Source organism: Oncorhynchus clarkii, chromosome 10, assembly GCF_045791955.1.
Source record: "Oncorhynchus clarkii lewisi isolate Uvic-CL-2024 chromosome 10, UVic_Ocla_1.0, whole genome shotgun sequence".
Taxonomy (NCBI): domain Eukaryota; kingdom Metazoa; phylum Chordata; class Actinopteri; order Salmoniformes; family Salmonidae; genus Oncorhynchus; species Oncorhynchus clarkii.
Genome location: NC_092156.1, coordinates 33,691,234 through 33,714,854, shown reverse-complemented (window position 1 = coordinate 33,714,854; position 23,621 = coordinate 33,691,234). Strand labels below are relative to the sequence as shown.

The 23,621-nt window shown below is 42.4% G+C and overlaps 2 protein-coding genes across 3 annotated transcripts; both read right to left on the bottom strand.

The window, feature by feature from the left end:
• Positions 1-1,378: 1,378 nt before the first annotated feature.
• Positions 1,379-8,489, bottom strand: LOC139418301 (mediator complex subunit 31). The gene is made up of 4 exons (XM_071167667.1): positions 8,313-8,489; positions 7,494-7,568; positions 6,991-7,087; positions 1,379-1,768 (listed from the first exon to the last, which is right to left on the bottom strand). Exons 1-4 carry the CDS (start codon positions 8,332-8,334, stop codon positions 1,561-1,563), a joined length of 402 nt encoding a protein of 133 aa, XP_071023768.1. The 5' UTR covers positions 8,335-8,489; the 3' UTR covers positions 1,379-1,560.
• Positions 8,490-10,829: 2,340 nt separating this feature from the next.
• LOC139418298 (Na(+)/citrate cotransporter-like) lies at positions 10,830-22,687 on the bottom strand. 2 transcript variants are annotated; one of them, XM_071167664.1, is made up of 12 exons: positions 22,343-22,687; positions 19,597-19,725; positions 19,388-19,524; positions 18,902-19,227; positions 18,452-18,641; positions 18,126-18,248; positions 17,623-17,835; positions 14,966-15,075; positions 13,405-13,526; positions 13,089-13,250; positions 12,495-12,632; positions 10,830-11,958 (listed from the first exon to the last, which is right to left on the bottom strand). In XM_071167664.1, the coding sequence occupies exons 1-12, from the start codon at positions 22,661-22,663 to the stop codon at positions 11,806-11,808; spliced, it is 2,124 nt and encodes a 707-aa protein (XP_071023765.1). In that variant the 5' UTR covers positions 22,664-22,687; the 3' UTR covers positions 10,830-11,805. The 2 variants fall into 2 exon arrangements, with proteins under 2 accessions (XP_071023765.1, XP_071023763.1); XM_071167662.1 differs by having other exon boundaries at positions 11,669-11,958; positions 19,388-19,725.
• Between the last annotated feature and the right edge of the window lie 934 nt (positions 22,688-23,621).

Here is a 23,621-nt window from a genome sequence, read left to right as displayed (position 1 = left end):
TGGAGGAGAAGGTCAGAGGGGCGGGACCTCTGGCTTTCTCCTCCAATGGGTTTTGAGAAGGAGGCGAGGAGACAGGAGGCGAAGAGTATACAATTGAAATCCTACCATTATCTAAACAACATCACGTGACAAAGAGTAGTAATTTTGGGGGATACGTCATAAACCAGAAGCGTGACAGACGCAAAACACACAACCACAATTCTTTGAGTTGAACATTTACCGCGTGTTAATAAACAACCATCCACAAATGTATTGTAATGGAACAGGCAGGAAGCAGGTCTCGAACGCTCGACCTTCGAGCCCGAGGTCCGGCGCGCTATCGACTGTGCCACAAAAGCATGCTCGTGCGGCAGGTTCGATTTCCGCACTTTATAAACCTACTACTCCCTCCTTTCAGCGCTAGTTTGCGACTCCACGTTTTACAGGAACGCGCTCACCGGCCAAGCGGCCAAGTACACGCACTGTCGTGGATGCAAGGTCCGATCACTTCTGACACCAGTGTAATGAAACAGGCAGGGAGCGAGCCCGAGGTCCGGCGCGCTATCAACTGTGCAGCAAAAGCATGCCCAGGGTCGTTACAGTATTTTGGAGCAAATTAGACAGGACAATGAGAAATTCGTTTTTTTCAACTTCGCAATAATCCGTGCTGTGCTCTTATCACAACAGTTTTTGTTCAGTAATCTTCCGAGTTTGTGACAACTCAAAACGTTGGTTATATTTTGCGCCATCTTGGTAAGGGAATACGAAATAGATGAAAAAATATCCAATTACAGTTATACATTCCAAATGCATCATAATTCAGAAATAATCCATGTTAATTGTGTGCATCTTTAAGTTTGCTAATGTAATAATATTAATTGTACAGAATTGATTGAGAGGTTGTTCACGGTCTTTACCCATAGATTAATACAAGAAGCATCTAGTCATAAAAAGATTGAAAGCTCTAATCCATCTGTAAAATTGAAGTGTTAAAGATTCTGCGATAGAAATGTTAAGGTAAATTCCGATTGAGCCGACACAAGCACTATTTACCGTGAATGCAGTAGACGCTAAAGTATGTACATTGCCATAACACTTTTATCACGCTGTAATGCTTACTTTCATGATGTAGAGGCCTGAATCAGGGTGACAATTTGTTTTACATACACACTTTTACAACAGTCCCATATTTGAATGTGTATTATATTTCTCCATAAGTGTTTTTCACTGCTTATATTGTTATTTTAGCTCTCGGTTGCATAATATCCTTAAGTATCTATCATAGTTTTCTAATACTAACCAAAACTGCTGCCTCACTCTCCCTGAGAAATTAGGAGTAAACAATGCTGCCCATTTCCACCACTGTTCTATTGAGGTCAAACAACACAAAGAAACAGCATTTTAACCAAAAGTTATTTTTATTATACAAAGTCAGAAACATAAATAAGAGCAAAGAGAGACATCGCCATGATCCATATCACACACACATTTCCAGGAGGCTGAATTGACATTTGAGTCCATGTCCATTCAAGTTCAATCATCCTGTTTTTTTTTGCCACAGATTCTCTCTCTCTCTCTCTCTCATTTAGCAGTAGCATTGCCATGAGGCAGCTGTTGCTGCTGTTGTTGCTCTGCCAGAGCCTGCTGCAGACGGGTGCGTTTCCGGGAATAGTGCTGCCAGTGCAGTAATTGCTGCTCATCGATGAACTTGGCACATTGTGCATTCACAAGCTCCTTCCTGAAGTGCTCATACTGAAGCAGCTCCAGCATGTGCAGGCAGTGGGGGTATCTGCATGACAAGGGAGACACACACAGAGCCTTCAGAAAGTATTCACACCGCTGAACCTTTTCCAGATTCTGTTACAGCCTGAATTTAAAATGGATTCAATTGAGATAAAATGTATCACAGGCCTACATACAATAACCCATAATGTCAAGTGGAATTATGTTTTTCAAAAAAATAAAAAAAAAATAATAAAAAAATGAAAGCTGAAATGTCTTGAGTCAGTAAGTATTAAACTTTGATATCACAAGTAAAGATGTGCTTAACAAGTCACATGGACTCACTGTGTGCAATAATATTGTTATATATGATATTTGTAAATGACTACCTCTTCTCTGTACCCCACACATACAAATAATTTTAAGGTTCCTCAGTTGAGTAATTAATTCAGATTCAACAAAAGACCAGGGATGTTATCCAATGCCTCGCAAAAAAGGACACCTATTGGTAGATGTGTAAAAATAAAAAAAGCAGAAACTGAATATCCATTTGAGCATTGTGAAGTTTTAATTACAATTTAGATGGTTTATCAATACACCCAATTACTACAGTTGAAGTCGGAAGTTCACATAAACTAGTTTTAATGACTCCAACCTAAGTGTTTCAACCACCACAAATTTCTATAGTTTTGGCAAGTCGGTTAAGACATCTACTTTGTGCATGACAAGTAATTTTTCCAACAATTGTTTACAGACAGATTATTTCACCTATAATTCACTGTATCACAATTCCAGTTGGGCAGAAGTTTAAATACACTAAGTTGACTGTGTCTTTAAACAGCATGGACAATTTCTGAAAATTATGTCATGGCTTTAGAAGCTTCTGATAGGCTAACTGACATCATTTGAGTCAATTGGAGGTGTACCTGTGGATGTCTTTCAGGGCCTACCGTCAAACTCCGTGCCTCTTTGCTTGACAACATGGGAAAATCAAAAGAAATCAGCAAAGATCTCAGATAAAAAATTTGTAGACCTCCACAAGTCTGGTTCATCCTTGAGAGCAATTTCCAAACGCCTGAAGGTACCACGTTCATCTGTGCAAACAATAGTACACAAGTATAAACACCATGGGACCACGCAGCCGTCATACCGCTCAGGAAGTTGACGCGTTCTGTCTCCTAGAGATGAACGTACTTTGGTGCGAAAAGTGCAAATCAATCCCAGAACAGCAGCAAAGGACCTTGTGAAGACGCTGGAGGAAATAGGTACCTATATCCACAGTAAAAAAAATCCTATATTGACATAACCTGAAAGGCTGCTCAGCAAGGAAGATGTCACTACTCCAAAACTGCCATAAAAAATCCAGACTACGGTTTGCAGCTGCACATGGGGACAAAGATGGTACTTTTTGGAGAAATGTCCTCTGGTCTGATGAAACAAAAATAGAACTGTTTGGCCATAATGACCATTGTTATGTTTGAATGAAAAAGGGTAAGGCTTGCAAGCCAAAGAACACCATCCCAACCATGAAGCACGGGGGTGGCAGCATCATGTTGTGGGGGTGCTTTGCTGCAGGAGGGACTGGTGCACTTCACAAAATTGATGGCATCATGAGGGAGGAAGATCGTGGATATATTGAAGCAACATCTCAAGACATCAGTCAGGAAGTCAAAGTTTGGTTGCAAATGGGTCTTCCAAATGGACAATGACCCCAAGCATACTTCCAAAGTTGTGGTAAAATGGCTTAAGGACAACAAAGTCAAGTTATTGGAGTGGCCATTACAAAGCCCTGACCTCAATCCTATAGAACATTTGTGGGCAGAACTGAAAAAGCATGTGCGAGCAAGGAGGCCTACAAACCTGACTCAGTTACACCAGCTCTGTCAGGAGGAATGGGCCAAAATTCACCCAACTTATTGTGGGAAGCTTGTGGAAGGCTACCTGAAACCTTTGACCCAAGTTAAACAATTTAAAGGCAATGCTACCAAATACTAATTGAGTGTATGTCAACTTCTGACCCACTGGGAATGTGATGAAAGAAATAAAAGCTGAAATAAAATCACTTCTATTAATCTGACATTTCACATTCTTAAAATAAAGTGATGATCCTAACTGACCTAAGACAGGGAATTTTTACTATTATTAAATGTCAGTAATTGTGAAAAACCAAGTTTAAATGTATTTGGCTAAGGTGTATTTAAACGTCCGACTTCAACTGTAAACAGATACAGGCGTCCTTTCTAACTCAGTTGCTAAAGAAAGGAAACCGCTCAGGGATTTCACCATGAGGCCAATGGTAACTTTAAAAAAGTTAAAGAGTTTAATGGCTGTGATTGTAGAAAACTGGATGGATCAACAACATTGTATACTGAACAAAAATATAAAAACGCCAACATGTTAAGTGTTGGGCCATGTTTCATGAGCTGAAATTAAAGACCCCAGAACATTTCCATACTCACAAAAAGCTTCTCTCAAATTTTGTGCACAAATTTGTTACCATCCCAGTTGGTGAGCATTTCTCCTTTGCCAAGATAATCCATACACCTGACAGGTGTGGCATATCAAGCTAATAAAAACAGCATGATCATTCCACAGGTGCATCTTGTGCTGGGGACAATAAAAGGCCACCAAAATGTGCAGTTTTGTCAAACAACACAATGCCACAGATATTTCAAGTTGAGGGAGCGTGCAATTGGCATACTGACTCCAGAAATGTCCACCATAGCTGTTGCCAGAGAATTTAAAGTACATTTCTCTACCATAAGCTGCCTCCAACATCATTTTAGAGAATTTGGCAGTACTTCCAGCTGGCCTCACAACCGCAGACCACTTGTAACCACGACAGCCCTGGACCTCCACATCCGGCTTCTTAACCTGCGGGATCATCTAAAACCAGCCACCAGGACAGCTGATGAAACTGAGGAGTATTTATGTCTATAATAATGCCCTTTTGTGGGGAAAAACAAATGTCTGATTGGCTGGGCCCGTCTCCCCAGTAGGTGGGCCTATGCCCTCCCAGGCCCACCAATGGCTACATTAATTTATTTCAATTGACTGATTTCCTTATATGAACTGTAACTCAGTAAAATCGTTGAATTAATATTTTCGTTCAGCAGTTTCTCTACAATACTAACCTAATTGACAGAGTGAAAAGTAGTCTGTACAGAACATACATTTGCCAAAACATGCATCCTGTGCTGAACTCTGCATTGGAATAGAGTTCAGCACAGGCAAAATCCTGGATGAAAATCTGGTTCAGTCCAACAGAAACTGGGACACAAATTCACCTTTCAGCAGAACAATAAAATAAAACACAGCCAAATATACACTGAAGTTGCTTACAAAGATGACATTGAATGTTCCTGAGTTGCCTAGTTACAGTTTTGACTTAAATTGGCTTGAAGATCCATTGCAAGACTTGAAAATGGCTGTCTAGCAATGACCAACAAGCAACTTCACAGAGCTTGAAGAACTAAGAGTAATGTACAAATATTATACAATCCAAGTATGCAAAGCTCTTAAGAGAGTTACCCAGACTCACTGCTGTAATCACTGCCAAAGGTGATTCTAACATGTATTGACTCAGGAGATTGAATACTTAGCTAATCAAGAGATTTGTTTTTTTTATTTTTCATATAGAGTACCAGTCAAAAGTTTGGACACACCTACTCATTCAAGGGTTTTTCTTTATTTGTACTATTTTCTACATTGTAGAATAATAGTGAAGACATCAAAATTATGAACACATATGGAATCATGTAATAACCAAAGAAAGTGTTCAATATATCAACATATATTTCTTGAGATTTTTCAAAGTAGCTACCCCTTGCCTTGATGACAGCTTTGCACACTCTTGGCATTCTCTCAACCAGCTTAATGAGGTATTCACCTGGAATGCATTTCAATTAACCGTTGTGCCTTGTTAAGTTAATTTGTGGAATTCCTTTCCTTCTTAATGAGTTTGAGTCAATTAGTTGTGTTGTGACAAGGTATGGTTAGTATACAGAAGATATATTATGGCAAGAAGAGCTCAAATAAGCAAAGAGAAACGACAGCCCATCATTACTTTAAGACATGAAGGTCAGTCATTGTGAAACGTTTCAAGAATTTTTAAAGTTTCTTCAACTGCAGTCGCAAAAACCATCAAGTGCTATGATGAAACTGGCTCTCATGTGGACAGCCACAAGAAAGGAAGACCCAGAGTTACCTCTGCTGCAGATGATAAGTTCATCAGAGTTAACAGAGCAAACAGCTGGAGGCAGGGCGTTCTCATATAGGGCTCAATTTTTATGGAATGGTCTGCCTATCCATGTGAGACGCAGACTCGATCTCAAACATTAAGTCTTTATTGAAGACTCATCTCTTCAGTAAGTCCTATGATTGAGTGTAGTCTGGCCCAGGAGTGTGAAGGTGAACGGAAAGGCACTGGAGCAACGAACCACCCTTGTCATCTCTGTCTGGCCAGCTCCCCTCTCTCCACTGGGATTCTCTGCCTCTAACCCTATTACAGGGGCTGAGTCACTGGATTCCTGGTGCTCTTCCATGCTGTCCCTGGGATGGGTGCGTCACTTGAGTGGGTTGAGTCACTGACGTGATCTTCCTGTCCGGGTTGACGCCCCCTTGGGTTGTGCCGTGGCAGAGATCTTTGTGGGCTATACTCGGCTTTGTCTCAGGATGGTAAGTCGGTGGTTGAAGATATCCCTCTAGTGGTGTGGGGGCTGTGCTTGGCAAAGTGGGTGGGGATATATCCTGCCTGTTTGGCCCTGTTCGGGGGTATCGTCGGACGGGGCCACAGTGTCTCCCGACCCCTCCTGTCTCAGCCTCCAGTATTTATGCTGCAGTAGTTTGTGTCGGGGGGCTAGGGTCAGTCTGTTATATCTGGAGTATTTCTCCTGTCTTATCCGGTGTCCTGTGTGAATTTAAGAATGCTCTCTATAATTCTCTCTCTCAGAGGACCTGAGCCCTAGGACCATGCCTCAGGACTACCTGGCCTGATGACTCCTTGCTGTCCCCAGTCCACCTGGCCCCGCTGCTGCTCCAGTTTCAACTGTTCTGCCTGCGGCTATGGAACCCTGACCTGTTCTTCCACTTTGATAGAGTATTTTGTGTAGCTCATTTACCAAAAAATGACAATTAAATACATTTCAATCCCACTTTGTAACAACATGTGGAAAAAGTAAAGGGGTGTGAATACTTACTGAAGGCACTGTTGTACATACATTATACACATTGTTATACTACTGTGACTAATGTATATGATGCAGAGGGAAAAACAACAGTGAATCTTACTTCAGGAATTTGGCATATTCAGGCTCCTTCCAGTACAGTAGGTACTTCAGGTAGTTCACAAAGGGTTTTTCTCTCAGGTAACCCCTCTGAGCCAGAACTGGAGGGACACAGAGGAACAGAGATGAGTCACAAACAATGCTAGCTATATCTCAAATCAAATGTTATTGGTCACATATACATTTTTTCTTGCAGATGTTATTGCAGGTGTAGCAAAATGCTCCAACTGTGCAGTAGTATGTAACAATTCACAACAATACACACAAATGTAAAATAATGGAATTAAGAAATATATAAATATTAGGACGAGCAATGTCGGAGTGGCACTGACTAAAATACAGTATATACATGAGATGAGTAAAGCAGTATGTAAACATTATTAAAGTGACTAGTGTTTCATTTTTAAAGTGGCCAGTGATATCTGCAGGTTATAGTAACGCGTGTCTTTGGTTGTACTGAGTGACAGAAAATTGAGGATAAGTTAGCTAGCTGAATAACCCACTCACAGTTCAGATAATTTGGATTGGCCAAGCATTGGATGAACTCCAGCTCTGATTGAAAGCGGTTCCTTGCCTGCTCCTCTGTGAAATTAGACACACAAAACAAGTTAGAGTAACATAACATTACAATTGACTTTGGGGAAAGCAGTTTGCTAGCCAAAACAGCTGGCTAGGAAACCATGGGTGTGTTCAGTTCATATGATGCATTACAGTTTATATCGAACAACATTTTTCCCCAAAACTGTGTGCACCTTTCTTCAACAGCCTTTGAGGTAAGTTCTATCTAAATATAGGTGCGACTATATGAAATTGCATAACTCGTACAGCACACCATAATCACAACGTTCTTCATCTGGCCGAGCAGTACAACACCGTTTCCGTTTACTTAAACGTTGCACACCGTTCTGTCGTAATGAACGCCTCCCAGAGATAACTTGTTTTTATTTTTTGTACGCTTTATTTAACTAGGCAAGTCAGTAAAGAACAAATTATTAATTACAATGACGGCCTACCCCGGCCAAACCCAAACGACGCTGGGCCAATTGCGCGCCACCCTATGGGACTCCCAATCACAGCCGGTTGTGATACAGCCTGGAATCGAACCAGGGTCTGTAGTGACGCCTCTAAGACTGAGATGCAGTGCCTTAGACCGCTGCTACAACGTTAGCTCGAGCTACACCAATATATCACATTTAGCTTGCATTATGTGGACATTAGCAGCGACAAAACATCCAGTCCGCTAGCCACTTTATAGTTGTTTGTAGCCTACTTTGTCTAACGAGCTAGTTAGCTAACGTTAGATAGCGAGTTGGTTAGCTATATTACCTGATTCCATGACGCCTGCCATTAAAGATGACTGGGACTGCACGAAAACAACAGGTACCTTAAAACGGAAATGTGTAAGCTGTTTAAACGAATATATTTTTAATTTGCTGAATTAATTGTTGTGGTCTGGTCAGCAAAAAAATCAGCCCGATCATGTCGCCATATTTTCCGTAAACTGCAGCAGTATCACTTTTTTACGACAATAGTAGACTGCCATTCTCAAGTTAACCAATAGAGGGCAGTATTCTCCCAGTCTTCAAATACAGTATGTCTGTCTGATAGGAGACTTCACAGACTTGTGGAATGTTTTGTTTTACATCCAGTACAATCATTTTCACCAAAGCTTACGTTGGACACATGTGCCATCGAAATAAGGCAGGATTTACCACCCTGGAGTCTAGGTTATATGTAGATTTATCTTGATTTGTGATTAATACTATAAGGGCTATCTAAAGTATTCACACACTGATTTTGTAACACACAGCCTGCAATTAAAATGAATAAAAGTAGAGATTTTGTGTCACTGGCCTACAGACACCATAATGTGAAGGTGGAAGTATGTTTTTTAGAAACGTTTACAAATGAATTACAAATGAAAAGCTGAAATGACTTGAGTCAATAAGTATTCAAACATTTTGTTATGGTAAGCCTAAATAAGTTCAGGAGTAATAATTAGTCACATAATAAATTGCAATAAATGTGCTATAATAGTGTTTAACATTATTTTTGAATGAATACCTCATCTCTGTACCCCTCACATACAATTATCTGTAAGGTCCCTCAGATGAGCAGTGAATTTCAAACACAGATTCATTTACAAAGACCAGGAAGGTTTTCCAACGACTCACAAAGAAGGGCACCTATTGGTAACTGGCTAAAAATTTAAAAAAAGCAGACATTGAATATCTCTTAGAGCATGGTGAAGTTATTAATTACACTTTGGATGACGTATCAATACAGCCAGTCACTACAGAGATACAGGCTTCCTTCCTAACTCCGTTGCTGGAGAGGAAGGAAACAGCTCAGGGATTTCACCATGAGGTCAATGGTAACTTTAAAACAGTTACAGAGTTTAATGGCTGTGATAGGAGAAAACTGAGGATAGATCAACAAAATTGCAGTTACTCCACAATACTAACCGAATTGACAGAGGTAAAAGAAAGAAACTTGTACAGAATAAAAATATTCCAAAACAGCATCCTGTTTGAAATGAAGCATTAAAGTAAAACTGCAAACAATGTGACAAAGAAATTAACTTTATGTCCTGAATACAAAGCGTTATGTTTGGGGTAAATCCAACATAACACATCACTCAGTACCACTATTCATATTGTCAAGAATTGAATGTTCCTGAGTGGCCTAGTTAGAGTTTTGACTTGAAAATCTATGGCAAGACTTGAAAATGGGTCTAGCAGTGATCAACCAACTTAACAGAGCTTGAAGAATGAAAAAAAAAGAATGTAGTTAAAATATTGTACAATTCAGGTGTGCAAAGCTCTTAGAGACAGCTGTAATCACTGCCAAAGGTGATTCTAACATATATTGACTCAGGGGTGTGAATACTACTGTAAATGAGATATTTATGTATTTCATTTTCAAAACATTTGCTAAAATTTCAAAAAACACTTTGTAATTATGTGGTATTATGTGTAGATGGGTGAGACAAAAATCTATTGAATTCATTTTGAACTCAGGCTGTAACACAACAACATGTGGAATAAGGGGTATGAATACTTTCTGAAGGCACTGTAGCACTTGCCTCATACCCCCTGCTGAGTTGTTTTCACACAGCTCTACCTGCCCCAGACAGACAGGGCCATAGTTCAATACACCCTCCTGTTCTTACAATCCTCTGAATTATAAAACGTATTTAGAAACTCCTTCAACCAAAGCATCCAATAACTTAACTGGGAGGTGAACGATTAATTATACACTTTTGAGATTCTTTGACTGAATGACTTGAATCCCCTGAGGCTATCAGTATGATATAGATAGAGGGTTTGTTATAGTCAGTCATGTTCTCAGACGTGAGTGAATAGATAAGTCATTTCTCTTTTGGCGTCAGTGGACTTTATCCTGTCCTGCGGCGTGTTGTGTGTGTGTGTGTGTGTGTTTGTGTGTGTGTTTGTGTGTTGTGTGTGTGTTGTGTGTGTGTGTGTGTGTTGTGTGTGTGTGTGTTGTGTGTGTGTGGAGGAATACACTTCTAAACATTTAGGCTGACTGACTACACACCATATCTCATTCTGTTTGCTTGATGAGGTAACCCTGAACATTTTTGTGTGTTTGAGAGAGAGAGTGAGAGAGAGAGGGGCAACAACAGGCTTCTGTAGTACTGTGCTTAAGCGTTTGCCTTCAAGACAGTAACTGAATTCTTATCCAAATGATATTTGTGTCTGTTGTAGTACTGCATGGTATATAGTTTGATAGGCTAGTGTGAGAGAAGATGTTTTGTGGTCAACAGAAAGAGACCATGTCCCAGGGACAATATCTGCTCAAACAGTAAATCAGCACAACCTCAAAAGTCCAGGCTTTATTCAGCAAAAAAACTAAACAAATACAGTACAATATACAAAACCATAATAGGTTGTTATTGGAATGGACAAAACAACTCTAAACTCTTACAAAAGTCAATCATTTACATTGATAACTATACAAAATATCTAATTAATTACACTTACTGAAAATAATTTATCCTAATTGATGTAATCTAACAGAGTTCCCCAACTGGCAGCCCGCAGATTATTTTATTTGGCCTCCAAGTTCTGTGCAAAACCTATTATTCTCTTTTTTTGATTGTTGGACATAAAAGACTGAAAATGCCAGAAAATCAGCTCCAAGAGATTTTAATTAGGAAAATCTGTTCCAAATTATTCCCACGGATAATAGAGCGATATGTGTGATCGTATACAAATGTAAGCAAGGTTTGTAATGATTATGTTTTATTCAAATATTATATTTGTTTGGGCAGTCAATTTGTAGTCTCCAAATGATTTGTAATTATGTTCCGGACTCCTGACCATCCACTCAAGAGAAAATTAGCCAGTGGCTAAAATTTGTTGATGATCCCTGTAATATAATACAATTATAGAATATAAATTGATATAGCAATATTGTCAGTAATAACAATATAAGTTACAGTATTACAGCATGTCTTGGCTTTGCAAGTTATTTATCATCCCTGTTCCCTAAGGCTGTCTAGTGTCATAACCATATAATATAAGAATAAGTCCCGAACAGTAGAAAATACACTGATAATAAACCGGTACGGTGATGGCACAGCTGGAAACTATCCCAGTGTGTGTGTGCGCGCGCGCATGTGTTCACCAGACCATAACAGTGCTCTCATGGCCAGCCTTCTGTTGCCCCAGTGAGGCTTGTAGTGTTGTTGGAGAAAGATCTGTGGTCTCTTGGTAATACTCCCCCTTCCTCATCCCCTTTTGGCATCGGTAGCAGTGCAATGGCAGTACAGGGGCGTATGGTGGTATATTTGGGGTCATTTCCCCCCTCCTCCTCCTGTAGTGATGTTCGCGGTGGTGTTGGCCCAGGAGGGGAAGGTGTCCAGGTTGAACATAGCTCTACCCCAGCTGTTAATGGCCAGAGTGATGCACAGGATCCCGATGATGTTCATCACTATACCCATTTTAGCCTGTAGGAGAGAGAGGGGGTTAGAGTTGAGGTGGTGGTAGGTTGAGGGGATGGAGTTTATGGGGGATGAATAAGGTGTGAGGAGGAGATTAAGGTTTCGGATTGGGAGGCAGGGTGAAATATATGTATATCAACTAGGTGGGCTAGTTGAGAACAAATTCTCATTTACAACTGCAACCTGGCCAAGATAAAGCAAAGCAGTGCGATATAAACAACAACACAGAGTTACACATGGAATAAACAAACATACAGTCAATAACACAATAGAGAAAAAAGGTGTGTGCAAATGAGGTAAGATAAGGGATGTAAGGCAATAAATAGTTAACACGGTGTCCAAAGAAGGGCCAGAAGTATACAGAATGGTGTCGTCTGTGCAGAGGTGGATCAGAGAATCACCAGCAGCAAGAGCGACATCATTGATGTATATAGAGAAAAGAGTCGGCCAGAGAATTGAACCCTGTGGCAACCCCATAGAGGCCCTCCGATTTGACTCTGTCTGATAAGTACAGTAGGTACCTATGGTAGCCTATCTCTCACCATGTCTGACACCTTCAGGTATCCATAAGAGAACACGATGGCATTAGGAGGCGTGGCCACAGGCAGCATGAAGGCAAAGGATGCACTGAGAGTGCAGGGTACCATCACATACAGCGGGTTCAACCCTATGGACTGGGACTGCAATAGAACACACACATATTAACCAACACACACTCGCACTTACGTGCATACGAATGCATGCACATGAGCACACACAGGTACATACACAAGTAATACTATCCTGTAATGTGGATGTGAATAGGATGAATAAGAGTGTGTATGCATGTGGCTCTGTGTGCTGGATCAGTTATCAAAGCTTCTCTTGACTGAATCAACAGATCTGAGAGCTCTACACAGTGCTGCTACAGTCTCACTGTCTGCTCTCTAATGTGACCTATTAGCGAGAGAGTCTCTCTCTCTCTGTGTGTGTGTGTGTTTGAACCTCTTAAGTGATAGGCCTGGCTCAGATCCCCTATTGACCAACTATATTCAGTACATTCCAATTTCATCAAGAGGAAACTTGATCCCAGAATGAGGGCGCAGAGGGAGTGTCTGTGTGAGAGGGAGGGGGAGAAAGAGAGACTGTGTATGTACCATGGAGGCGAGGATGGGCAGGAAGAGTGTAGCGGTAGCCACGTTGCTGGCACACTCAGTGAAGGTGGCAATGAGGAGACAGAGGATGACAGCGATGGCCCAGGGAGGGACGGAGCAGAGAGGCATCATCTGATCACCCAGCCACCGCGACAGACCAGACACCTAGATGGATACACACACATATTGAAGCTTACACACACACACACACACACACACACACACACACACACACACACACACACACACACACACACACACACACACACACACACACACACACACACACACACACACACACACACACACACACACACACCTCGCTGCCCTTAGCCAGTGCGAAGCCTCCTCCTAGCAACAGTACAATGCTCCAGGGCATCTTCCTCTGGGTCACCTGCCAGGTCAGCAGGGCAGGGGCGGGGCCACGGGTGGGCTGGGGCTCTGACGGGAGGAGGCACACACATGTCAAGCATTGTCTACAGCAGGGTTCACAAACTTTTTGGCCCCAGACCCCATTTTGATATCTGACAATTCTCGCAACCTAAACTCTGTGAAAAAAGAAATATACTTAACAGCCAATGTTTACTTTATTTGCAGCTATGGCAGTCAATTGAATATTAGTCTGACATAATGTATCTTATCCCACCACTAAGGAGATGGGTGTGCTTGATGCATGTTGCGTCAGAGCTTCTCAAAGTCTGGGACGACTGTGCACACCTCATCTCTGCTGTCATATCCAACCTGGATCAATATTTGGTTTTAATGCAGACGAGAGCACTGAATCTGGCTTCACACAGATATAGCCTACCATGTGTTTTTGGTGCTTTCAAGGTCAAATCATGATGTCAGTGATATTAAGGTTGGAAAGTCAGAGCTCTAAAAAGAGGCCAGAGTTCCCGAGTTGGAATTCCGAGTTGGAGTTTCAAAAAGGTTTTTCACAGTCGGAGCTCATGTCTTTCCGAGTTCCCAGTTGTCTTAAACACACTGAAGTCGGGAAGGTGGAGATTTCCAAGTTTCCAGTTGTTTTGAACACAGCATTAATGCTCAGAGGAAAAATGCAAGGTATTCCCTTTGAGTCAGGAACCAAAACTCCTGTGTTGTGACCCGTGAATGCATTTGGTTACATAACAACTCAATCATTTGTATGATTTCACTTACCGGCATGTCAACTGAGCCAGGATCACAGTCAAACGGATTGGAAAGTCCCAAAGTGCTTTTCCAAGAGTTTGAGGTGAGCAGTCATCACTCTTGTGGGACACTTACTGATGCTGTTTTCTATTACTTTCTTTTCATTAGACGGAAAAATCAACCAAACGCTACCATAAAGGCCTGATTGGTAGAGTACTGCAGAGATGGTTGTCCTCGAAAGTCTCCCATCTCCAAAAGAGGAACTCTGGAGCTCTGTCAGAGTGACCATCGGGTTCTTGGTCACCTCTTTGACCAAGGCCCTTCTCTCCCAATTGCTCAGTTTGCCCGGCTCTAGGAAGAGTCTTGGTGGTTCCAAACTTCTCCCATTTAAGAATGATTGAGGGCACTGTGTTCTTGGGGACCTTCAATGCTGCAGAAATGTTTTGGTACCCTCCCCCAGATATGTGCCTCGACACAATCCTGTCTCGGAGTTTTACGGACAATTCCTTCGACCTCATGGCTTGGTTTTTGCTGTGACATGCACTGTCAACTGTGGGACCTTTTATAGACAGTGCCTTTCCAAATCAAGCCCAATCAATCAAATGTACCACAGGTGGACTCCAATCAAGTTGTAGGAACATCTCAAGGATGATCAATGGAAACAGGATGTACCTGAGTTCAATTTCGAGTCTCATAGCAAAGGGTCTGAATACTTATGTAACTAAGGTATTTCTGTTTTTTGTGTGTATCACCTGTGTCAAATCTCTGTGTTCTCCAGAAGCAGAGGTAGCGGGGGGGCTCAGAGGGCAAGACGAACAGCAGCATGGCAACAAACACCGCCACTGTGGCATCAGTTACAAACCTGGAGAGGGAGAGGTGGAGGGTTTAGGAGAGGATAGTTAGCGGTTAGGTGTTAGACTGTGTGGGGTTAGGGGGCAGCAGTGTAGGGGAATACAGGGGTTAGGAGTTGGGAAAAGGTGCAGAGGGAGGCCGGGGAGGGGCCCTCCAATCCTATTTTGAACACTAACTAATTCTTACCCGATGGCAATGTGATGACAGAGGTGATTGACGTAAAGGACAGAGCATTTTTGATGACCTTAGCCCCAGTTTGATCCAGGATTCTGTTAGAATCAACGCCTGTTTCCATGGTGATGTGCCCATTCATAAATTGACAGACGTCACATATGCCCTATGTGTTAGGCAGGTCACATGACCACATGACCAGGGCATTTCCATGTAAAAGGACCCATGAGCACCAACATGTAAAGTTCATAGGAGCATGTCACATTGCGTGTCAAATGAAAGCTAAGAGTCTATATTTTTGAGAAATGAAGGCATATATAAATGTTATACTACCTATCCTGTTCAGCTCATAACATATTTGTTTTATCTTTCTGTCATCTGGTGGTCAAAGCAAGACTATGAAAACAGTCTCGACAACCCCTACCCACTCTCACTCTCTGTTTCTCTGCCGTTCTCCCTCTCTCCAGGTAATGCCACCTCTCCTGGCTCTTACTGACACCTACCATGACACCCTACCACCTACCCTATTTCCATTTACTTTATCAAGCATCCTAACCCACTGAGCACCGACCGACACCAGACGTTCATGGATGTTGAAAAGTAGTTGAAATTTGGTCAGTCCTCCCTGTCCGGACCAGATCTGAACCAATTATAGAATTCTAGAGAAAAGTACTGTACACTACAGTAGAGCACACAAGCGTAGAGTACAGTATAATGTACTGTTGGACTCTACTGTGTTGTACTGTGATATCCAAACTTGTGAAACAGACGTTTAGATTGTTTCAAGATTTGGTCTGGTCCAACCAAATGTGGTCTTGTTTGGGGGCGGAGCTCATTACAATCAAAGCCAGTGTGTAGAATAATAGGGAAAGGGGATACCTAGTCACTTGTACAACTGAATGCACTCAACTGAAATGTGTCTTCCTCAATTAACCCAACGCCTCTGAATCAGAGAGGTGCGAAGGGCTGCCATAATTGACATCCACATCTTTGGCGCCCGGGGAACAGTGGGTTAACTGCCTTGCTCAGGGACAGAACGACAGATTTTTACCTAGTCAGCTTGGGGATTCGATCCAGCAGCCTTTCGGTTACTGGCCCAACACTCTAACCACTAGGCTACCTATTTTTTTTAAAAATGTTATTTAAACATTTGATCTTTATTTAACTAGGCAAGTCCGTAATACCCAAATATGCAAAATTTTTATATAATTCTATCCATAATTATGAATTCCTGTATAGTACAGATCATGTACCCATGATGTTTTTCCGTTACTGAAATTGTCACCTACTGTAGTTCAATTACCATTACATTTTTATATTTTTTATTCAAGGTGTCATATCATAGCTGACACCCCATTCTTTCTGCAGGAGTCTTTGAATCTTAATTCAGAGCAGACATTTAAAGGGGCAATATACAGAAATCGCTCCACCATTTCTCAGTTTATTTGACAAAACAAACAATGTCTTGTATAGAGAATCATTGTACCATCTAAACCACTGTGAAATATATTTTCAATATCCAAAAATACTGTATTTTCAGCTTTTTGAAGTTGGTGTACAAAAGCAAAACGTAAAAGACAAAAATGTAACTTCAGAACGGGAAGCATAGAAATAGCACACATAGAACAGATCTACCGCTTCTTAGACTTCGTTTCAAAGAGAATGATAAATCTATAACTCACATTCTATGTGAATTTGGTGGGGTCGGCCAAAAAGTTTTTGGATATGGTGGTCGCATAAAACACTGAGGGAGAGTTTACTGTAATTCTGTTACCAAACTTCTGCACAGGTCTTCCAGTAAATGGGGTTTTGTGAAATCTTCTGTGTAAATTGTACAAAGTAGTCTTTGAAATCAATTATTTTTGTTTGGCATACATTTGAAAGTTAATCTGAGTCAAAGCGTAATTCCGTTACCGTGGAATTGCCCAGAATGAAGTGTGTGCCTCTCCTGCCCATCGATCTGTTTGTCATAAAGAAGTGTGCTTTTGTCTCTCATTCACTAGTGATATCACGTTTCCCGGAGTCTGTGTGCTGGTTACAGCGTATGTGTGTGCAGATGAGAGTGTGTGTACGTGTACACGTGTGTGTTCCTGTGTGTCAAAGTTCAGAACACGTGTATTGATGCAACACAGATGGTTTACTCTCTGAACGACATATTTTGTCCGCCTGTGTTTGTTTTAACCTGTTCCCCGTGTCCTGACATTTGGTCTAATGGAAGGTTCTGGGACTAAAGACAACTCAGGTCACCTATCCTTCAGATCAGATCAGGCTTGTGTTACTGTGCATGTTTCTGCATATTTCCACTTGCGTGTGTGTGTGTGTGTGTGTCTGTGTGGTTGAGTGTGTATGGTGTGTACAGTATTTCACTGTGGTGTGTGTTACACACGGTGCTTTGGCATTGAAGACGTGGGTTGCCCATCCATCGATGAAGCCTGGGCTTCGTGTGAACCAAAGCACCACCAGCAGGATGAAGAGCCCCAGGACACTCAGCTCTCCATAAGACATGGGCCCCAGACGACGATGCTCCTCACTTATCAAATCATATGCCGCAAGCTCCTTCTCTGACTGCACAGCACCACAGCCCCATGTACGCTTCAGACTGGAGAGGAGGAGTGGGAGACAGGGAGACAGGGAGACAGGGAAACAGGGAGACAGGGGTGAGAGAAATGAGTGGGGGAGGAAAAGAGAAAGGGGTGAGAGAAAGAGAGACTGAGTGAGAGAGAGATGATTTACAATAATAGGTCAGATGAGAAGCAGAGTGAGTGAGAGAGACATTACCCCTATTTGGCCTATGCAAACCTTTACAGATATCATGTCATGGTTGAACTGAGAGGGAGGAGAGACTAGAGTTAAAATAATGCACTGTGATGCTCTGGCCAGGTCACTCACTTGAAGCCGATGAAGACGAGCTGGAGCCAGAGCCAGGCCAGCGTCAGCATCAGCAGCATGGTGGGGAAGGCAAAGGCGAACCATGAGGCAAAGTTAATGACGTCACCGTTCTGAGGGAAGAGTCTGACAGTGGGCTTCTATTAACAACATAACTTCTCAGAAATGTAAAACATCAAATGTCAGTTGATCAACATGATATGTTCTGACCCCCATATCTATGTTTATAGCGACGGGATATACTGTACATGCACTAACATATGTGAGGTGTGTGTCTGTGAGAGGTACATATGTGTGTGTGTCTGTGTGTGTGTGTGTGTGGTACATACTGGCTCATCTGCCCTGTGAGGACAAGGTTGGGTCCGGTGCCAGTTAGAGTGGCAGTGCCGCCGATGCTGGCAGCGTAACACACACACAACGTCAGGCCTTTACACATCTTCATCCTCTCCTTCTCCTCCTCTTCCTCCCCAACTTGCTCCTCTGCTTTAGTCCCTTCCTTCAAGACCATGGACACCATCACTGTATAGAGAGAGGAAGGAGGAGAAAATAGCACTATATATTAGAGATGTTTGGGATCAGGACTACCAAGAGGTCACGGACAAACTAGGCAGAATATAGTTTTCCTGTTGCCTACAGACATTTAGCCTATGTCTATAATTGTCTGAAATCTCCATTTAACTGTGTTATGGTGTGTTGGTGAAAAAGCAGTGCTCCAGCCTCACCCAGACCCCAGATCCCTGCCCTGGCCTCTGCCCCCAGCCCAGTGCCCTGCACCTCACCTGGCTTCCCATCAGTCAGAGACTTGTCCTGAGGAACTGGTTTGTCTGGGGAGTCCAGTTTATCTTCTGAGGCTAGTTTCTCCAGTGGGATGCGATTGTCCTGGATCATAAGTGTGTCCTGTGGGGTCGAACTGTTCTCCAGATTTTCCTCAGGAGTCGTACCATTCTCCTGGCTCTGAGGGGTGGGCAGGGGGTTCTCCCCCTTTCGTGGGCCGTTGAGCTGCTCCAGGACGGCCTGGACAATGGGGACCATCATAGCTGTGGTGGCTGTGTTACTGATCCACATAGACAGGAAGGCTGTCACACCCATGAACCCTAGCATCAGACTGGTGGGGACAGCGGAGGAGGGGAGGGTGTATCAGAGTCAGAAAAGAAAATAGGAAGTGGAGAAGGAGGAAAGCATGCTAGGCTTTAGCTCAGTGGGCTGACAACCTTGATTTGATACTTGAACAACTGATAGACAGACACCTGTGATTTGCTACTCACAGGGCAGGCCGCATCCCCACAACGAGTAGAACTCTGAGGGCGATGCGCTTGTGAAGATTCCACTTCTCCACGGCAACAGCCATCATTAGCCCGCCAACAAACAGCATGTTGGTGTCCTTCAGGTACTGCATACACACCTGATACACACACGTGAGAGATTGTCTTTGAGTGTGAGCATGTGTGTTTGTGCGTGTGTGAGGGAAGCGTACCTGCTTGGACTCCATGATGCCAAACAAAGGGAAGAGGACAGCGGGCAGGAGAGCAGTCACAGCCAGCGGCAGTACCTCAGTACACCAGTACACTGCCATCAGGGCTATCACATAGGCACAGCCTGCCTCCTGCAGCACACACATTTACAATACATGATTTAGATGCATATAGATGTACAGAGAACCCAAATATCCAAGAGGTCAAAAGGACAAACACCCACACACACATGAAAACACGGTGTTCTGTGTGTCTGATAGTGCCATTGTATCAATATTGATCTGTGATGTGAATTTGTGAATCTCAAGTAATGTAAACTTGAACTTCAACACCCTATGGTGTGATGAGGAAATGTTTCCTTAGTCTTCAATGCCTTGGCACAGAAACACTGAGCTTACAAGAATATAAGACCTCCTGGGGCAGGTCAGGCTTTATGTCACTCTCACAAGAGTAGATTACTAAGTGAGAGTAATACCTAAAATTGGTCTACGGTCTGTCAGCACAGCAGGAGAAAGCATGGTCAGGTGTCAATAACACACTCTCTCCGAAACCAAAAGTCTTTGCTATGTGTATTTTTCTGGTATATTAATATTTAAAGGGTCCAGCTGGGCCTTCTACTTTAGTTACATAGGGATGGCACATGCTGTGGAGACCCATGAGATCCAGTTGCCAGGGTTACCCGGTCAATCAGTGTGGCATCTGGGATGTTTTTTCAGATTCTACATATCTCAATGGATACTTCTGGGAATCAACGACTATATCAACACTGACGGATAGTTATCATGGTTCATCAGCACTGGGTACAGAAATGGTCAGATTAATACTGCAATTGAGAAAATTCTAAACAAATTGAGACATGACCTCTTTCAAGGTCAGTCTCGCAAAAAGAAACATTCTTGCGTTCTAACTACCCGCTAATCAAAGTGCTCTGAACAAATTAAGGGAATCGTTCACAAACATTGGCACATTCTAAGATCCGATGATAGTATCGGTAATGTGTTTTCGGACCTTCCCTTGGTCGTATTCTCGCGGGGCAGAAACCTCAGAGATCAATTGGTAAACTCTGATTTACCACCCCATGATATCCCTGCACAACGTGTATTTGCGCCCCTATTGGATGGAAACTACAAGTGTGATGGCTGTGCTCAATGCAATGGCACATATAAATGTAGATCCTTCAAACACCCCCAAACAGGGAAACAGATCCCAATCAAAGGTGTTATAATGTGCTCCACTAAGGCAGTTATTTATCTTATAACTTGTCCTTGAGGTAAAAATGATGTGGGTAAAACAAAGCGTGAATTAAAAGTACGCATCTCGGAGCTTTGTAGCACCATTAAGTGCAAAAACTTACCCAGTTGCGGCCCACTTTTTGGAAGCAAATAACTGGATTTCGTCTCTACGTTATATTGGCATCGAACATGTCACCCTCCCTGGGATCGGGGGTGACCTCGACAATGTATTGTTAAAACGAGAGGCTGTCTGGATCTTTAATTTAAAGACCCTTGCTCCCTTCGGTCTCAACGTAGACTTTAATCTGAAGCCATTCTTGTGATTCTTGTGATTTTGCTGTTGTAAATGTTTGTAGGCTTATGTAGCCAAATTGTATCTATGATCAGACTATCCATTTATGTTTTCTGTAAGCTATTTTAATATATGAGAATTAACCAATGATATCAGGCCACACCCGGCCATGATTACAGACACCTGTGTGTGTCTTGACACTATATAAATGAGTCACCCCGCAGTGTTTGTCATTATACCCTGATGAAGACAGTGTGTCTGTTGAAACGTTAGACATCACATTTTTCCATCTGAGCTCCTAGAGTGTATGGCTCTCCTTAATGTTTTTAAGCATTCCACTCCGCTAGCCAGCACCTCGCCCAAATAGGTGTGCGTGTCTTTCGCGTCTAGATTTTAGTATTTTAACCTGTGTCATGTCTGGTGGGGATAGACAAAAATCAATATGCGCATGAGGAGGCACACAGACGCAAGCGCGGAGCCAGTTGGGTCAGAATGTTAAAGAGCGGAATTTCCATTTTCGGAATTTCCAGAATACAACGACGTTCATCTCGTAAAAAGACCGAGTCAATGGCTATGGAGAAGCAGCAATCAGACGGCGGTGATGGCGAGGCGCCGGTGAAACACCTTGAATGGAGAGAACTGTGCTGCCTGCCACTGGAGGACCTGGTCATATTCCCTTGTTGACAAACCCCCTCCCTCTGCTCAAGCTATGTGGATCCCTCTTGACGGTCTCCCCATCTTTTGGAGGCTTGAAACACCCAAAACGTTCAACTCTAGGTGACAATTGTTGTAGTCCAGACCTACTCTCTGTTCTGTAACTACATCTTTCATTTGATGATTGTTTATTTTTATTTTCAAGACTTTGAGATTATTTATGTAATGAAAAGCACTATAGAAGCTGAATAAATTATAACTGTTATTATTATGAGTCTGAGAGAAAATGCCCCCCACCCCTTGGGTGCTACGCCAGTGTGTGCGTGGGGAAATTAGAACTATAGCAATACATGTTTATGCCAAAATCAGCATGCGTCAGGTGCACAAAATAGTTCTGATTTAATTTATGAAATATCTAACAAGACGATAGACTACTAGTAGGCTGCAAGTGAAATATTTGAAATCATCATTCAGATAGCCTACTCTTTGTGTAGAAAGAGTAGTTCTAGATGAGGTCAAAAGGAGGTAGGGACCCCTGGAATAAGTCTATTCGACAACTTTGGCGCATACCGTGGTTCCAATCAGCAGAGGTAGTGGGAGGAGGAGGAACGGTGTGCAGAACAGAATCACCCCATCCTTGAACATCCACATCGCCTGGAGCGAGGACACCATCCTCTCCCGGTCAGAGAATAGAGAATTACAGTTGCGCACGTCTGGACTCACTCCGGAAAGAAAGCAAAAATGATGAGGGAAAGGGTGAGCGAACTCTGATACCTTCAGCTTTACACTGGGTACAGGACTGCACATGACATCTTTCTCGCTCTCTCTCTTTCTCTCTCTCTCTGTGTTTGTGTGTGTGAGACAGAGAGTCAACACTTGTGTGGCATTCATACTTAAATATTAACTTTTTTAATGCGTTTAAGTTTATCTTAAACTCTTTGAATTGTTTTTTTTTTAAAGTCATATTGTGCACTTAACATTTTTAAACTTCATTTAGATTTTTAAAGATTGAATTTGAATCTGTTCATTGTTGCAGCTTTGTTAGGATTTATCACAATTGGTGAATTACTCACAAGAAAGTGACATATTAAGACTAGCAGGCAGTGATTTGACATTATCAGCAGGCAGTGATATGTTCTGGACACCCATGTAATTCAAATCCTGTCATACCACATTGGCGTTTGGATGACGGTGTGAGAGAGAGAGAGCGAGAGAAGGTATAAACTGAGATCGACATAAGGGGACAGATAGTTGGGATTTCCTTGGAACAGCAGTGAGTGCTGGCAAACCAACCTTTCTTTGGGAGTAAAGTTACATTCCCCATAACACACACACACACACACACACACACACACACACACACACACACACACACACACACACACAGTGTGCTACAGCTGCACCATTGAGAGCATCTTGACTGGTTGCATCACCACCTGGTATGGCAACTGCTTGGCATCCAACTGCAAGGTGGTGTCAGAGGAAGGCCCTAAAAATTGTTAGACTGCAGCCAGCCAAGTCATAGACTGTTCTCTCTGCTACTGCATGGCAAGCGGTACCAGTGCACCAGGTCTGGAACCAACAGGACCCTGAACAGCTTCTACCCCCAAGCTATAAGACTGCTTAATATTTAACTAAATAGTTACCTATCTGCATTTACCAACTCTTTTGACGCGTCACATAAGCTGCTGTTACTACTTATCTATCCTGTTGCCTAGTCACTTTCCCCCTACATATCTACCTACCCTGCGCATCGACTCGGTACTGGTAACCCCTGTATATATATCCAAGTTATTGTTACTCACTGTGTATTTTTTCCTTGTTATTATTTTTTTATTTTCTCTCTGTA

Coding starts and splice junctions, on each gene's coding strand:
- LOC139418298 (XM_071167662.1), bottom strand. CDS start 22,663: ATGAATGCCACACAAGTGTTGACTCTCTGTCTCACACACACAAACACA. Junction 17,836..18,125: donor CTCGTCTTCATCGGCTTCAA/GTGAGTGACCTG, acceptor CCTCCTCTCCAG/TCTGAAGCGTACATGGGGCT. Junction 11,959..12,494: donor ACCTGAAGGTGTCAGACATG/GTGAGAGATAGG, acceptor TCTCTCCTACAG/GCTAAAATGGGTATAGTGAT.
- LOC139418301 (XM_071167667.1), bottom strand. CDS start 8,334: ATGGCAGGCGTCATGGAATCAG. Junction 7,569..8,312: donor GGCAGGCGTCATGGAATCAG/GTAATATAGCTA, acceptor CTAATTTCACAG/AGGAGCAGGCAAGGAACCGC. Junction 1,769..6,990: donor GAATATGCCAAATTCCTGAA/GTAAGATTCACT, acceptor CTTGTCATGCAG/ATACCCCCACTGCCTGCACA.